Raw genomic sequence first — 16,115 nt, 5'->3', positions numbered from 1 at the left:
GTCTCGAAAGTGTCCTTATTCTGATTTTTGTACAGCAAAATTGAAGCAAGTATACAACAGTCTAGATACGTCATTCCATAGTATTATAAAAGAGTTATTTATTATGAAAACCATGAGAGAAATCATGAATTATTGAGAGGTCAGGTTTTCTTAAGAGCTCAAAGAGTAGCTTTTGTTTTGGCATATCCACCTAGGAACCATAATGTCAAATCAGTAAAAATCACATATTTTTAAATTGCATTCTGGATACATTCTAGAAGTCACCCAAGCATGGCTTTATGTATGACCCTAAAGCATGTATTCTAGCTTTAACTTCGTTGATTCTTTTATTCTTTTAAATTAGGGAAGGAGCTGCTGTGTTCTGGAATGTAAAAGACAAAACTGTGAGTATAAATAAGGTGTAAAAGTATAAAAATAAGTTTTCTGAGAATAAATTGTTAACGCTCAACAATCTGAGCCACTGGGAGATAAATTAACAGGTAATCTACAACTTGTTTGCTCTGCATTATGTCATATTTATCCTAGCAGTTCATCTTCCAAAATACATTCTATTTTGGCTTATAAATTTCCTGCATTCTCTGAGCATATGCTAATTTTTGGAGAATCAAAACAATCCTAGGTACACTCCAGTCAGAAGGAAGTATACTCAATACATGGTAACCTACAAAATGCATAACGTTACACACAGTTCACAGGGAGCTGGTCCTCTGAGTCTTATTTTTAGATCAGTTTTCTAGGACTTTACCACTCACAGGAAACAATTCCTCCAGTACCCCAGTCAGGATTTGTTTAATACAACCTTTTTAGAGGCAGTTTGAGCACACACATCAAAGCTTTGTATGTAACTCGGTGATTTACATCTAGAAAGTTATCCAAAGGAAATGGTTGCAGTTATGCATGGTGGATGATGCATGAGGTTCATCAACACATTGTTTACAATAGCAAAATGGAGAAATAACCAAAATACATGATAGTAAGAAGTTCGTTAAATACTACAAATTTTACGAGTTTACTACTGTAGTAAATGTAGAATATACTACAGCTCTTAAAAATCACGTGGAAAAAATATTCCTAGGAAGTGGTGGAAAATGTGTGTACAATACAGTTAAATTAAGAAAGCAGGTTATAAACTATAACTAATATAGTAGCAGAGTTGGTTAGAAAAATATACCTCATATAATTCCAGTTTTACAAAGAGTAAACACACACACACACACACACACACACACACACGTAACTGGGGGCGTTTCCTGAAGGAAAGGAAAATATAAATGACCGGCAAGAAAAAGATGATACAGATTGGCTATTTGAAGTGATAAAGATGTAAAAGGCTGATAATACCAGGGTTTTTAAAGAATATTCTCATAAATGTTGGGATTCTAAAATTGGAAAACTATTTGGGAGAGCGGTTTTGCAAAATTTATCAAAATTGTAAGTGTGCATGCCTTTGATCTAGCAATTCCTAAAGAAATAGTCCCACAAGGCCATGCAGATACACATGCACGGATGTGCACTTCGTCCTAGTGGAGAGAGGACTCCCCCCACATGGGTGCACATTTAGGACAGTTAACCAGACTGCAGTTTTTGCATGAAAACGTTCCTGTGCGCACTATGATCCCATCCTATATAATAAAAGCGTAATATGCTAAGTGTCCGACGGATCCATCGACCATTTAGTCAACCACTCAACCAGTTGCTATGACGCACACTGACCACCAGGGGGCAGATACTCCGACTGGTAGTTTAGCTTGCTGCTGGGGTCTGGACATTCGCGACTGGGCGAGAGGGCCCTGACTGGCCCCATCCCCGGCCAGGCTGAGGGACCCCACCTGTGCTCGAATTCGTGCCCTGGCCCTCCAGTTCCCCATAGAAAGCAAAGTAAATGTACTATATACACACGGGAAAAAGTGGGGGGCTGTGCACGGAGTTGAATGGTTCTCAGGGGATTAGGCGTTTAGGAGAGCAGGGCGAGATTGTCGCTTTTGGGACCTCTGTGCTGTTTAAATTGTTTAAAGTCTGTTACTTAATGTTTTTTAAAAGTTAAATTTAAAGAATATACAAACCATAATTTTACTGGGGGTTTTCTTTGGGTGGTGGGATAATGATAATTTTTATTTTCTTCTTTATGCTCTTTTGTGTTTTCCAAATATAAAGACAAATGAATATATCTTCCTGGTGAGTTTACTGTCACAGTGAATTTGCCTTTTCCTTATGAACTGAACAGCAGGAGAAATGCCATCCACCGTAATGAGAACGTCACACACTTCGCACGGAAGGAGCCGGGTCATTTCAGCCTCATCTTCCTTTCCTTCCAGATGAAGCATGTGATGCAGGTTCTGGAGAAGCACGAAGTGCAGCCCTACGAGACGGCGCTGGTGCACTGGGAGAACGAGGAGCTCAACTACATAAAAACAGAGTGAGCGGCGGCCCCCAGCTCACGGGGAGCGCACCTGGGACAGCGAGGGACAAGCAGCCGAGACGAACGATAGAGGAATTCGTAGACTAGTGTTAAGAAAGCAGGTGTTGGTACAAATGCAAAGCTTAAAAATACAGGGTGGGCAAAGGTAGGTCTACAGTTGTTGGTATGGAAAATAACACAATAATTAATAATATAAGAAAACAGACTGTTCTGTGTACTCACAACAAGTAAGCCTACTTTTGCCCATCTATAAAATAAATAGATACTACTGCATAATAAATACTACTTTTTTTACCTTCTTGGGCTACTCATAAATCAAAACAAACAGATAGCCTAACTCCAAAATGGTAAGCAGCCTAAATCAGTAAAATAGATTGCCTTCATCCGAACGAACCCCTCAAATTATTCTAGTAGTTTTCTCTCGAGTCCATTTTTCCCTATTGATACATTTTTGGCATTAACAGGATGTAATGAGGGAGTGATCTAAGAGGACCACTTGTAGAAATGGGTCCTGGCCTACTATCCCAGGGGGGATGTATGGGCTGTCTCGGCAAGGGGTGGGAGTAATGGGAGAAGTTAGGGGTAGAGAGAGGGCAGTAGGAACCAGGTTGGAAGGTCTTTTTCCCAGGGAGTTACTTGTCTGGTGGAATACTCAGAAAGGAAGAGCTTCAGGACCGTTAGGAAGACACTGAAAGCCTGGATGGGTTCGAGTGAGGAGTGAGCACCAGGAAAGACGATCCACTTGCCTGTGCCAGCACTGGTCTACGTGCTTTTCGTGCATCATTTCATTGAATCCTGGCAGAAACCCTGTCATTGCTATTAACCAGCTTCCGGTGTTGCCCAAGGGCACCTGACCAGGGAGGAGGACCTGGGCCCATGGCCGCGGTAGTTGAAAGTGGGATGTGAACCTAAGAGACACCACAAAGTGAGGAGCTGATGGAATTTTAGTAATTATTAAGCACTTGGCCTTGGGCCCTAGTTACCATGAACCCCCTTTTGTGCTCCACCTCCAGATCGAACTGCTGCTTCCCCCACCCACCCGCGCGCGCGCACACACACACACACACACACACACACGCACGCACGCACGTACGTTCTGGCCTCATTCTCTCTGTTAGTCTGAGGAGGGGTCAGGTCCTTCTTTCTTTGGCCCAGCGTCAGTGATTTGGTTTCATTCAGTGAGACACCTCACCCCGCCCGCCGGCAGCCCGGCAGCCTATGACTCCGGCCGCCACCCCCAGCTCTGGCGGGGCCTGGGCTCCTTCACGAGTCTCACATCCGAGGGAAGACTCACCCTATTCTTCTCCCACTCGCTTCTGATGTTTATGTTCCCATTCCCTCCATTGCCCATCTCCCCAGTCCCTCCCAGAGCTCTCTACATGTGCAGCTTCATTTTTTGTTTGTTTAATCCTCACCTGAGGGTATGTTTTTAATTATTATTTTAGAGAGGAAGGGAGAGAGAAAGAGGGAAACATCCATCCTTTGCCTTCCGTGCGCGCCCCTACGGGGATGGAATGTATCAGCCCGCAGCCTTTGACACACGGGCTGACACTGCAACCAGCCGAGCCCCCGGCCAGGACCCCTCAGTTCTCACAGCGGCCGTCTTCCTCCCTCCCACACTACCTCAGTGTGATTTAAAATCACACTGTCTATACTTTTAATTCAACACTTCTTTCAGTTAACAATTTATTGTGATTATTTTTCCTTTCCATTAAATATCCTTCCAAGATATGCAGTATAACTTTTTTGTGGGATATTCTAAACAAACCATTCTCCTGTTGAACATGTCTTCTTAATTTTTTACTATTAAACATTGGACCATGACGTTTTTTGTACATAAATCTTCACATCTTTCATTTTCTTAGAATGAATTTCGAGACGTGGAATTATTTGAATCAAAGGGTCTAAGGACATTTGTAAGACTCTTGATACAAATTACCAAAATGACCTCTAGAAAGATTCTAAGGTGACTTTTTCAAAAGAAAAAATTTAAGTGCTTCTTAAGACTGACAGGATACATTTTGTTTCCCTCTACACAGGGGGCAGTCGAAACTGCACCGAGGAGAAATCAGGTTAAACTCAGAGCTAGACGTGGATGACGCCATCCTAGAGAAATTCGCCTTCTCCAATGCTCTCTGCCTTTCAGGTGAGTTAATGCTACTTATCCGAGGAAGGACTGCATAGTCTTCATCTCAAGGGAAGTTGAAGTATTTAGTAAAGATTTGGACGTGTTTTTATAGAATACTCAGCAAAGCTTTAGCATTCCTTTTTTTTCTGCAAGAGAAAAAAAATAGAATATAAATATCTGTGCTGAAGCTCCTCATTCCTTATGAATCGTATGGATAAAGCTTACCCCCTCCAAAAACATTGTATGTTGTTACTACCTGTTTTCCTCTCCTCTGTGTGGCGATCATTGTTAGCTGGTCTCTAGTGCAGGCAGGAAAGCCCCCCCTGTGTGACTGGCACAGGCCTCTGGAGAAAACACACTCGTTTTTCACAGAGAGGGGAGGGTCACATGGCTGTTTTTCTGAAAGGTCCATGCACCTGATGAAACTAGAAGTTCCTTAAGAATTTGTTTGCCCTCAGTCTGCACTGTGGCCTGTCCACACCACCCAGGGGGCCCAGGCACTTCTGAGCTGCACTCACAGCCCCAAGGAATTGAGGGGGCGGGGCAGCCTGTCCCTGCCCCACCTATGCAGCCGCCCTTTGTCCCAGGACGTAGCTCATTCTCTCTGGTTTTCAAGCTACAATCTTAGAAAATCAGAAATTCTATTAAATGTAGCTTTGGACTGCCAGCAGGGCTTGGAAATCAACTTCATTTCTTCTATCTTTTGCCACTTTAGTGCTGTCCCTTATGATGGTTAACTGTTCTTAGATTTCACTTTCAAGTTGTTAGCAGATTTGCATCTTAGAGCAGCATTCGCCAACCTTTCGGACCTCAGGGACCACCAGTGGTCTGTGGACCACCGGTTGGCGATCACTGTCTTAGAGTATTGTTGACGTGGCAGGAAAGGTGCTGTGCCCTTCTGCATTCTGTATAAATGTGAAGGTGATGATAAGGAAATGATCCATTGTGAAATTTTTCCCCAGTGAAACTGGCTATTTGGGAAGCATCACTGGATCAATTTGTGGAATCTATTCAGTCAATTCCAGAGGTAATTATACCCATTTTATGCTTGCTTTCAAGGATTGATTTCTATTTGGGAAAAATGCAAATTTTCCACTATACCCATATATTTAGGAGTACAATAAAATAATAATAAACATTAGGAAAGCTATACTTTAAGAAAAAAAAAGAATCCCACTTACATATAAAATGATGAATAAGAAACTTTATATTTGTTTCATTTTTCATTTCCTTTTTCTTTTCTTACTGATTTCAGAGGAAGGGAGAGGGGGACAGAGATAGAAACATCAATGAGAATCATTGATCTGCTGCCTCCTGCACGCCCCACTCTGGGATCAAGCCTGCAACCCGGGCATGTGCCCTGACCAGAAATCAAACCATGACCTCCTGGTTCATGGGTTGCCACTCAACCACTGACCCATACCGGCCGGGCTGTTTTTACTTTTCAAGTGTAAAATTCAAATTACTTTCCTCTGATGTTGCAGTATTCTTAATGTAACTGCATTAAAGAAAAAAAAAGTGAAGTGTTTCCTCTCTCTAAGGAAGGAAGTTATGACCACTTTTCTTGATTAAAAAAGGTATTTTGCTAAATTGTGAAAAAAATATAAAAATGCATGAAAAATGCATATAAAGTTATATCAAAACTTGAAAATACATTAAAAATCAAGCTTGCTTTAGTCTTTTTACCGTGAAAGAATAATTATACTTGGGATAAGAGGTCCTGAATTTTTTTTGTGTTAATCCTCACAGGATATTTTTCCATTGCTTTTCAGAGTGGAAGGAAAGGAGGGGGGAGAGAGAAACACTGATGTGAGAGAGACACATTGAATGGTTGCCCGCTACATGCACCCCAACTATGCCCCCGGGGCGGGGAGGGATCCCAAAACCCAGGTATGTGCCCTTGATCAGGAATTGAACCCTTGACCTTTTGGTGCTTGAGCCGATGCTCTAACCACTGAGCAGCACCAGTCAGGGCAGAGGTCTTGAATTTTTAATAAAAGATTAGAAACGTACAATATAGAAAATGCTGGTAAGAAAGGAAATGAAAAGGGGAATATAAAATTTCTACTTAATGAGATTAAGTATTTTTTATTAGAGTGACATGATTGGGAAACAGTCATCCAAGAGATGTCGTTTACATTGGATAATGCTTCAGAATTTGCTTTATGGTCCTCTTACTTATGCAGATATATGTGTAAGTATGTATGTTTTCTTTTTCCCTCCCAAATAGGCTTTAAAAACTGGGAGGAAAGTGAAACTATCTCACGAAGAAGTTATGCAGAAAATGGGCGAACTCTTTGCCCTCAGGTAAAATGTTCCCAGTAAATATTTCATGTATTTAATGATCTCAAGAAGACATTCCTGTAGTTCTACAGTAAAGAGTCAACATTTGCACCTTTATGGGACTTGGAGCTGTTTTCACTTCGTTCTTTATAAGCATGGAGAATCCTTACCTATGAGAAGCAGTGGGCTGTATTAGGCCTGAACTGAAGAAAGCCTGCATGTGCAAAAGAGATCAGAGTTAATCTGCATTAAACCTACATGAGAGCATAGGTGATGTTCTTTGAAGGTAGGAAGATACCTTCTAGCATTTGGATGATGGGAATTCTCAGTAAAAACACGTCACTGCATCAGAATGCTAAATAGATCTAATTGCTCCAGACAAGCTATATACCACATTTCATTGATAGACACATAAGATGCCCCAGGAGAGGAATGGCTGCCACTTAAAACTATGATACTGTGCATTTTTAAAAATATATTTTTATTGATTTCAGAGAGGAAGGGAGGAGAGATAGAAACATCAATGTCGAGAGAGAATCATTGATTGAATGCCTTCTGCACGCCCCACACTGGGGATTGAGCCTGCAACCAGGGCATGTCGCCTGATCAGGAATCGTAAAGTGACGTCCTGGTTCATAGCTTGATGCTCAACTCCTGAGCCAGGCCAGCAGGGCTGTGATACAGTGCTTTTTTATCACAGAGCTTCGATCTTGCACTTGCTGAAATAGCTCTTTTAGTTTTATTTGGGTGTAAATTCTATCACATTCTCTCTTGGTCATACATAAAAAGGAAAGCATAAGGGAAATAAATAAAGGCATTGACATTTAAGTCACAGCTGCCACCTGTAAGATAACATACCAGTTTTAAAGATGCCTCCCATTTTCAGAGATGTTAAATTGGGAAGAACTGTCTTAAAATTGATGAAACATAGTAATGCGTCATTTTAAGTAAGTCTGTGAAAAAGTTCCAGTTTGTTATTGTTGTTTTATGGAAGGGAAATCTTGATTCTTGGGAGTTGTTTCAATAGGCCGCCTTGTTCAGTGTTTCATCCCCTCCAGTGTATGGGATGAGACTAGAGTTCATTGTAAGCAGTTGACCTGAGATTGTTCTCCACATCCTCTCTAGATACTCGGCCTGGAGAGCGGTGGTCCCTGTTTCATCATCTACGCATTTCTCATAGCTCAGGGACCCTAACTCAGGGTGCATCCACCAGGAGCACCCACAGCAGATCTAAGCCTTGAGTTCTGTAAGAGGTGGGGTAGAGAGAGCCCCTCCTCTTGTCTTGGGAATGCAAGCAGAATTTGATATAGCCAATTATCGTATCAAAACTCAGAAGTTAGGAATAAATATGCTTAGGTTTGTGAATAGTGTCTGTAGAGTCCTGCTGTTCTTATCCAAAGTTTTCTTCTCTTTACAATAAAAGTGCTCATGTGTTATTAAAAGGAATGTAGTCAATCTGTGATAAAAACATGCACAAATTATATACGGTATGATTGCCTTTGTGTAGACCAACAAAAATAAATACCCATATTCATCTTGATATGTGTACATACCACACATACTAGTACATGTGCACACATGCATGCGTGTATGCACAGAAAAAGGTCTGGAAGGACACAGCAACATGTTTGCAGGGCCTGAAGTATTTGAGTTGTGTGTTGGGTTAAGAGGCCTTAACCACTTTTTTTCTGAATTCTTCTCTAGGTTTTTCCTTTTTTATAGTAAGCTATTTATATGTTACTTCTACAACTTAGGTTTCATTTAAAAGTAAGCTTACTACTCTTATGTAAAAATAGATAGAAATCGCCGAGACCGGTTTGGCTCAGTGGATAGAGCGTCGGCCTGCGGACTGAGGGGTCCCGGGTTCGATTCCGGTCAAGGGCATGTACCTGGGCTGCGGGCACATCCCCAGTGGGAGATGTGCAGGAGGCGGCTGGTCGATGTTTCTCTCCCATCGATGTTTCTAACTCTCTATCTCTCTCCCTTCCTCTCTGTAAAAAATCAATAAAATATATTTTAAAAAAAATAGATAGAAATTACGAAAGAGATAATGTCTCTCACACACATACACTGGAAAGCTACAGGGGAAGCTAGCTAACAGTGTTTACCTGTAGAGGGTAGGGGATAGAAGAGAGGGAAAGTTGGTAATAAGAAGAGGAGTAAGAGTGGTCCATCTTTACCTTTTTCTTTTTTACTTTAAGCCATGTTAATTCCTATCCACACACAAAAAAAAATATGTTTGGGTATACTGTAAAACTTTTTAATAAAAAAAAAAGTAGAAACAAAGTTTCATTTTGTTTTCAAATTACTTCATAAATAATACTAATAGTAAAGATTGAATTAGCGATTTTTAAAATTCTTTTAAACTTGTTTCTCAGAAATATTACAAAGATCAGCAATTGTCAATTAAGCACCAAGTATAAAAAATAATAGAGACCATGATTTTTAATTCAAGATAGAAAATAAAAAGTTATGATTTTCCTTTTTTTTAAGACACCGTATAAACTTGAGTTCAGACTTCTTGATCACTCCAGATTTCTACTGGGACAGAGAAAACCTGGAAGAACTTTACGATAAAACTTGTCGGTTCCTAAGCATCACTCGTAGAGTTAAGGTATGTATTTGCACTATTACACAGTGTTGCCTATAATTTGCATAAACTATGGAAGACAAATTTTAAGAAACTGTATTTAATTGCTTTTGGAGAAATACTTGACTTCTGTTCAGATCTCTAGATTTCCCCTTTCCCCTTTTCTGTCTATAATTTTCAACTCTTTGTGTAAAAGCATATTCTGATCTTTGCTCTGCAGACTAAATAAGATTGGTGACAGTTTGGAGGCCTAGAGGCCCATAAGGAAGTTCTCATCAAGTTTCAAACGATTTTCATGGGGTCTGGAACTGTAATAGTGACGGCGAGAATAGAGATGCATTCTTAGAAAAATCCTCTAAGCAAATCAAGTACTGGGTCATGGAAGGCCAGGGAGGGGAAAGAGTAAGGATGATGTTTGTCTGTGAACGCTGGGTAGAAAAATGGGAAGAGAGGTGGGGAGGAGGAGGTGAGAATGTAAATTTAAGATAAGCTGTACCGGCTCACACAGCGGAGCAGGGCTGAGTTTGGAATGGGGACTGTCTGCTGCACAGACCCAAACAGGCCGTCAGGCCTGCTTCCCTCCTCAGCAGACTCCGTACCAGCTTGGCCGCATTCTTTCCTTCTCAGCGGCATTCTCTGAGAGATGGGACAATGGGGTGTGGGGAGAGGGGATATCCAGACTGACATTTCACTCTGCCTGGCAACTTCAAAGGATCGGGACATGAGTCTGAGCCCCGGTCTGTACCTACCCCGTCTACCCTCTGGCTCCTCGGGAGGGTTTCAGGTGGCTGATACCATGATCAGCATCATATGGTAACTCCCTGAAAGAAGGGGGGCAGGAGGGAAGGGCGCTGGGCAGACACCATAACTCTGAGGCAGAATCAAGTGCCATCGGAGAACTGAGGGGACGAAGCAGGTCGGAGAGGTGTCACAAAGGCTGTGCCTTCAAGGTTAAAGGGGAAGCCGTCATCTAAAGTGTGATTGGACTAAATGGTCCAGAATTGTTTGATGTTATGAAGGCAATGGTAGAGGTTTAAAGTCTTGAGCAGGAGACTGACATGATCTAACCTGTTTGGAATGAGAAGCTGAAACCACTGTAAAAGAAAGGAAACCCCCTGGAGGTCTACCAGTATTAAGACATGGTAAGCAGGACAGATTGGCGCCTCTTAGAGCCCCAGATAACTGTAGGGAGTGGGGATTAAAGATTAAAGGTTTCTGTCCTGGGTAACTGAGAAGATAGTGACATGATTTGAGATAGGGAACCCAAGAGGGTAGCCTTGAACAGGTCAATGTGAGTTTGAGAAATGCTAAATTTTGAGGTCCTGGCAGGAAACCCAAAAGATGTTTTATAGGCAGTCAGAAATTCAGACAAATCAAGAATAAGCATTTATACTTCAGAGTTACAGAAAATAGTTCTGCCCTGGCCCGTTTGGATAGGGTGTCGGCCTGCGAACTGAATGGTCCCAGATTCTATTCTAATCAAGGGCACGGGCCCAGGTTGCAGGCTCCATCCTCAGTAAGGGGTGTGCAGGAGGCAGCCTAGCAATGATTCTCTCATCATTGATGTTTCTATTTCTCTCTCTCCTTTCCACTCTGAAATCAATAAAAATATATTTTTTTAAAAAAGAAAATAGTTCTAACCAGTGGCACCCAAATAAATTCAATAAAAAAGAGAAATTTAAGAAAAAATAAAATAGTAATTTATATTAGTCTTTCCCAAAATGTGATGCATACACTTGTACAACAAATTAACGTAGGTGACACATGGACCCTGAGATAACACTGAAGCAAGTAACACCTCCACTTACTGTTGAGGAGAAAGGCTTTGTTTGGTGTTAGTGGGTCTTGAATGGTCCTCTATTGGATGCTCATATCCTGTCTTAACAGGTGTCAGACTCAGTTTTGTGTAGACAACAAGCGTAGCACTGGTTTTCCATTGATGGTACTGGTTTTTAAATAAACATTTCTATGTACAGTCTTCTGGAATTTAATAGTACACTTGGCACATGTATCACAGAAGTAGTGATGGTAGGACAGAAATGACTGACGTTTAGGAAGTATCTGCACAAACCAGAATAGGTCAGATCACAGAAGAGAGCTGGAGGACAAGCACACGATCAGGCCTTTGGGAAATGTCACTCAAAGGCAAGATGAAGTAGAGAAGTCTCAGAAAAAGAATGGCGGCCAGAGGTAGACCTTAGTTCTTAAGGAAGGGAAAGCAAAGGAAACATCCATTTCAAAGTGTGGTCAGATGCTTGAGTCAACGAGGTTTAGAGTCTAACCAAAAGTTGTTAGGTTTCGTATTAGGGGCTTGGAAGTTTCAGGGGAGTGGTGGTAATATATACAATTCCTAAAGCTTAAGGAGTAAGTTGGAGGATGAGGAGGTAGAGGAAGAACATGTGGGTTCCTTAGTCAAAGTTGAAAGAAAATGGAGAGTTGGGTCAGTATTTTGAAGAGAGAAGTAAGCTTGGATGAGCTGCATGATACAAACCAAGACCAAGCAGCCAACAAAACGAGGAAGAGGAAGAGAGGGAGGGAGGAAGGAAAAAACAAAAGCACTGTCCTGGACATTTCCCTAAGAGGTACTACAAGGTCACCATAATGTCCAGAAACATGCTGCCAGTGTGGCTCCATGTGCCCGGGCTCATCAGTAAGGCTGTGTATGTTAGTGCACCATATTATGGTTTTACTAGAGGCCCAGTGTACAAAATTCATGCAAGGACCTTGGCCCCGGCCACTGCCCGCCACTGTGGGCAGGGACCTGCCTCAGCCCCACCCACTGCAGCTTTGTCTGGAAGGAAGGACGGCCAGTCTAATTAGCATATTACACTTTTATTATTATACAGCACATAACACATTTCAGTCAAACCCCGAACATGCATCTGTAACGTGTCTCAAATTCCCACTGACCAAACCTGCATCTTCAGCACACCCCATAAGTAATCAAGGGGAATCAAACTATTTTTTAAAATGTTCCTAGACTTGACAATTTCCAAAAGAAAGTGAGCTACAGAGATATTTAGGAGGTATAACTTGCCAGTGGTCACATTCAAGTCCCAAATGCAAATTCTGTATTCTGTGAACCCCCTCAACCAACCTGAGGAAGGCATCAGCCGGCAGAACCTCTGCAGTTCAGCGCTAAAAACAGTACCATCTAGTGGTGAGTGTGCAGCAGGTCGTGATATTGTTTGTGGGATGTGACGGTGAATTGTAGTATAAGGTAGGTTAATCATTGTTTCTGTTACCTTAAGGCCATGCTGAATGAACCATGTTTCACCTTTGCCTTTCATAACTGCTAAAATCCATGAGCAGCCACCAAAAAACTAGGACTCAGAAACTAATTTATATTTAGATCTTCCATCAAAACCTGACCAGGAAGAGCTTCAGTATGCAAAGTACTTCTTGCAGTTCAGTCTGTACATACAAAATATCTCTAGATCAGTGGTTCTCAACCTTGGCTGCACATTAAAATCACCTGGGAATTTTTTTAAAATCCTGGTTTCTGGGCCTCATCCAGAAATTCTGTTTCTTTGTTATGGGGTGGGGCCACAACACTAGTAATAAAGAAACACAATTTCCGGAGGATGAGGCCCAGAAGTCAGGATTTTAAAAAGATTCCCAGGTGATTCTAATGTGCAGCCAGGGTTGAGAACCACTGCTGTGGATGGATGCACGAGACAGGGAATATTGGCAGGTTGCCTTCAGGGAGAGAACTGAGGAGTGAGAATTGAAAGGATGCTTTTTCACTGTATACCTATTCCAAACCTGTACAGTTTTGAAGCATGTGACCATATTACTTATTTGCTGAATTAAATGTGTTGAGGTACAGGATACTTTTTATGTCCCTCTTTTTTATTTTTTACTATTTTTCTAATGCAGGTCATGAATGAGAAACTTCAGCACTGCATGGAGCTGACAGACCTAATGCGGAACCACCTGGCAGAGAAGAGGGCACTCCGCCTGGAGTGGATGATCGTCGTCCTCATCACCATAGAGGTGAGTCACCTTTTCATGCAAGTGAAAAGTTGGCATAGAAAATGCTGGGGAGAAAGAACATGACTTTGTTCCAATTACTAAGTCTGTTTGGAAGTGAGGTTAAGTTTCAGGTGGCTGTGGTAATATTTTATAAATGCATTCTGATTTAAAAAGGACTACATTTTAAAATATGGCATTTAGAGAAAGTTCTGGCTATAAATGTACAATGTAAAGCCCACAGCAAGTGCCTGAGCCGCAGAGCTGAGCTGCCACATGGGAAAGACACGTATTTACTGTTTCTTCAGAATTCTTCATTAATCGCCACCTTGGAAGAGTCATCTTAGCTTGTACCAGTAATTTGCCATGAAATGATTAACTCTCGCTTTTTTTTCACCCTAAGGTAATGTTTGAGTTGGGACGAGTATTTTTATAATCAAGTAATGACCAAAGGAAAAGTGTTATTGCAAGACATAATTCAAGCTCTACAATCAAAAATAAATGTTCACGGTTGGGGGGAAGTCTCATTTATTTAATAAGTATTTAATTTTTTTAATCAAGAAGTTATAATCTTCTTCTGTTCCTAAATGTATTGCTGCTTAAATAAAACTTATGAAGAATCTAATGCTTGGGACTGTTAACACTGATCACTTGAAAGAAAAATGTCAGTTTTAATTTAAAGAACTTTGGATACACTTAGCATCTAGGAAATCTAAGCAAAGATACTCAGTAAAGCCTAAGGCTTAGCTTTTGGACACTGCTACTAACCTATCCCCAGAGAATCCCAATCATGGCCTTGGCTAGGAAACCTTGCAGGAACTCAGGAATTTTATCTACATACTAGAGGCCCGGTGCACAAAATTTGTGCACAGATGGGGTCCTTAGGCCTGGCCGGCTATCAGGGCCTATTGGGGCCATCTCACCCAGCCTCCATGAGGCTGCCGGACAGGGCCTCCCAGATGTGGGGAGGGGTGGGGGAAGGGATCGCAGAAGGTTTGCCAGCTGTGGGGACAGACTGGGGGAGGTTGGCTGGCGGTGGGAGGTTGACTGCAGGAACACACTGACCACCAGGGGACAGCTCCTGTGTTGAGCATCTGCCCCCTGGTGGTCAGTGTGCATCATAGCGACTGGTTGACCGGTCGTTCCAGTTGTTGTGGTCTTTCGATTATAATGATCACTTAGGCTTTTATATCTATATATATAAAAGCCTAAGCGTAAGCGACCATTACAACCGGATGACTGGACAACTGGACAGTAGCTATGATGTGCACTGACCACCAGGGGACAGATGCTCAATGCAGGAGCTACCCCGATGGTCAGTGCGCTCCCACAGCCAGCCAATCTCCCGTGTCCCCTCCCCACACCCCCACTCCCGGCTGGTCCCGATCGGCCCTGATCGCTGGCCTGGATGAGGGGACCCCACCCGTGCACGAATTCGTGCACCAAGCCTCTAGCTGTCCCACCCCCGTGAATTTAAATGTACTTTTTCTTATATTCTATACATATTGATGAAAAGGATTATTCTGTTTAAAATTGAGACACTGTCATTTTGCAACTTAACTGTATAGCATTCTACCAAGAGAACAGACATCCATACACCTACCGATGACTCCATTTGCTGTGCCTGTGAGAAGGTGACCATCCTGGTGTCTTTTGCAGCACTTGGCAAGAGTTCTCAAGTAGCAGTCTTCTGAGGTATTTATACCCCAAGGGCATCAAAGACGTTCCAAGGAGCACATGGGCATGGATAGTTCAGTAACTGCTTTCTAGATCAAGTTCCACACCAGCACCTCCATAAAACTGCTGTGTGCAGGCACACACCTGCAGTCAGTCTTCCCATCAAAACTGTACAGAAGGCATCACTCACCCAGCTTGAATCCAAGTTTGGTGTCCACTATATTTAAAAACCTTTAGTTATATTTAACCTGTAAAAACCTTTGGGAAGCCAAACAGGACAATTTAAAATACTGGTCAATGAAGCCTCCTTTAACTGAGACCATGATATCCCCACCTAGTAAGAAGGGAGTTTCCACCCTAGCCGGGTTTGACTCAGTGGATAGGGCATTGGCCTGTGGACTGAAGGGTCCCGACTTCGATTCCAGTCAAGGGGTCAAGGGTACATGCCTGGTTGTGGGCTCGATCCCCAGTGGGGGGAGGGGGGGGTGCAGGAGGCAGCCAATCAATTATTCTCATCATTGATGTTTCTCTCCCTCTCCCTTCCACATATTTTTTTTAGCCCTGGCTGGTTTGGTTCAGTAGAGTGTTGGCCTGCGGACTGAAGGGTCCTGGGTTTGATTCCAGTCAGGGGTGCATGCCCGGGTTGCAGGCTTGATCCCCAATGGAAGGTGTGCAGGAGGCAGCTAATTGATGATTCTCATCATTGATGTTTCTATCTCTCCCTTCCTCTCTGAAAACAATAAGAATATATTTTTAAAAAATTTTTTCTTAAAAGGGGAGTTTCCAATAAAATTTTACCCCAGCATCAACAAACAATTTGCTGTAAGGTTCAAGAGTGCATTCATTATAAAACAATTTTAATATAAAAAAACATGAACATATGGTGCCTTATGGTCATGGCAAATTAAAATTTAACATTTCAACTTATACACAAGTATGTTGCAAAGAAATAAAGATAAACAATAAGGCCTTCAAGCATAAAAATTTATTGTATTAGGGTGATGTTTTTGTGGTGGAAATTTAACAAATACAGGTTTCCAGGGAGA

General features: G+C 42.1%; 1 protein-coding gene across 1 annotated transcript in view; it reads left to right on the top strand.

The window, feature by feature from the left end:
* Window positions 1–14,017, top strand: part of RMND1 (required for meiotic nuclear division 1 homolog) — a 31,460-nt gene extending 17,443 nt beyond the window's left edge. The window contains exons 5-12 of the mRNA XM_081093675.1: window positions 344–383; window positions 2,316–2,416; window positions 4,459–4,565; window positions 5,510–5,574; window positions 6,778–6,854; window positions 9,324–9,444; window positions 13,300–13,416; window positions 13,796–14,017. Coding sequence (XP_080949801.1) covers window positions 344–383; window positions 2,316–2,416; window positions 4,459–4,565; window positions 5,510–5,574; window positions 6,778–6,854; window positions 9,324–9,444; window positions 13,300–13,416; window positions 13,796–13,828 — 661 coding nt within the window. The 3' untranslated portion in view covers window positions 13,829–14,017. The remainder of the gene's footprint in view (window positions 1–343; window positions 384–2,315; window positions 2,417–4,458; window positions 4,566–5,509; window positions 5,575–6,777; window positions 6,855–9,323; window positions 9,445–13,299; window positions 13,417–13,795) is intronic.
* Window positions 14,018–16,115: the final 2,098 nt, after the last annotated feature.

Source organism: Myotis nattereri (assembly GCF_964212035.1).
Source record: "Myotis nattereri genome assembly, chromosome: 6".
NCBI classification, from domain to species: domain Eukaryota; kingdom Metazoa; phylum Chordata; class Mammalia; order Chiroptera; family Vespertilionidae; genus Myotis; species Myotis nattereri.
The sequence above is the reverse complement of the archived record's forward strand: the minus strand, read 5'-3'. Positions and strand labels throughout refer to the sequence as shown.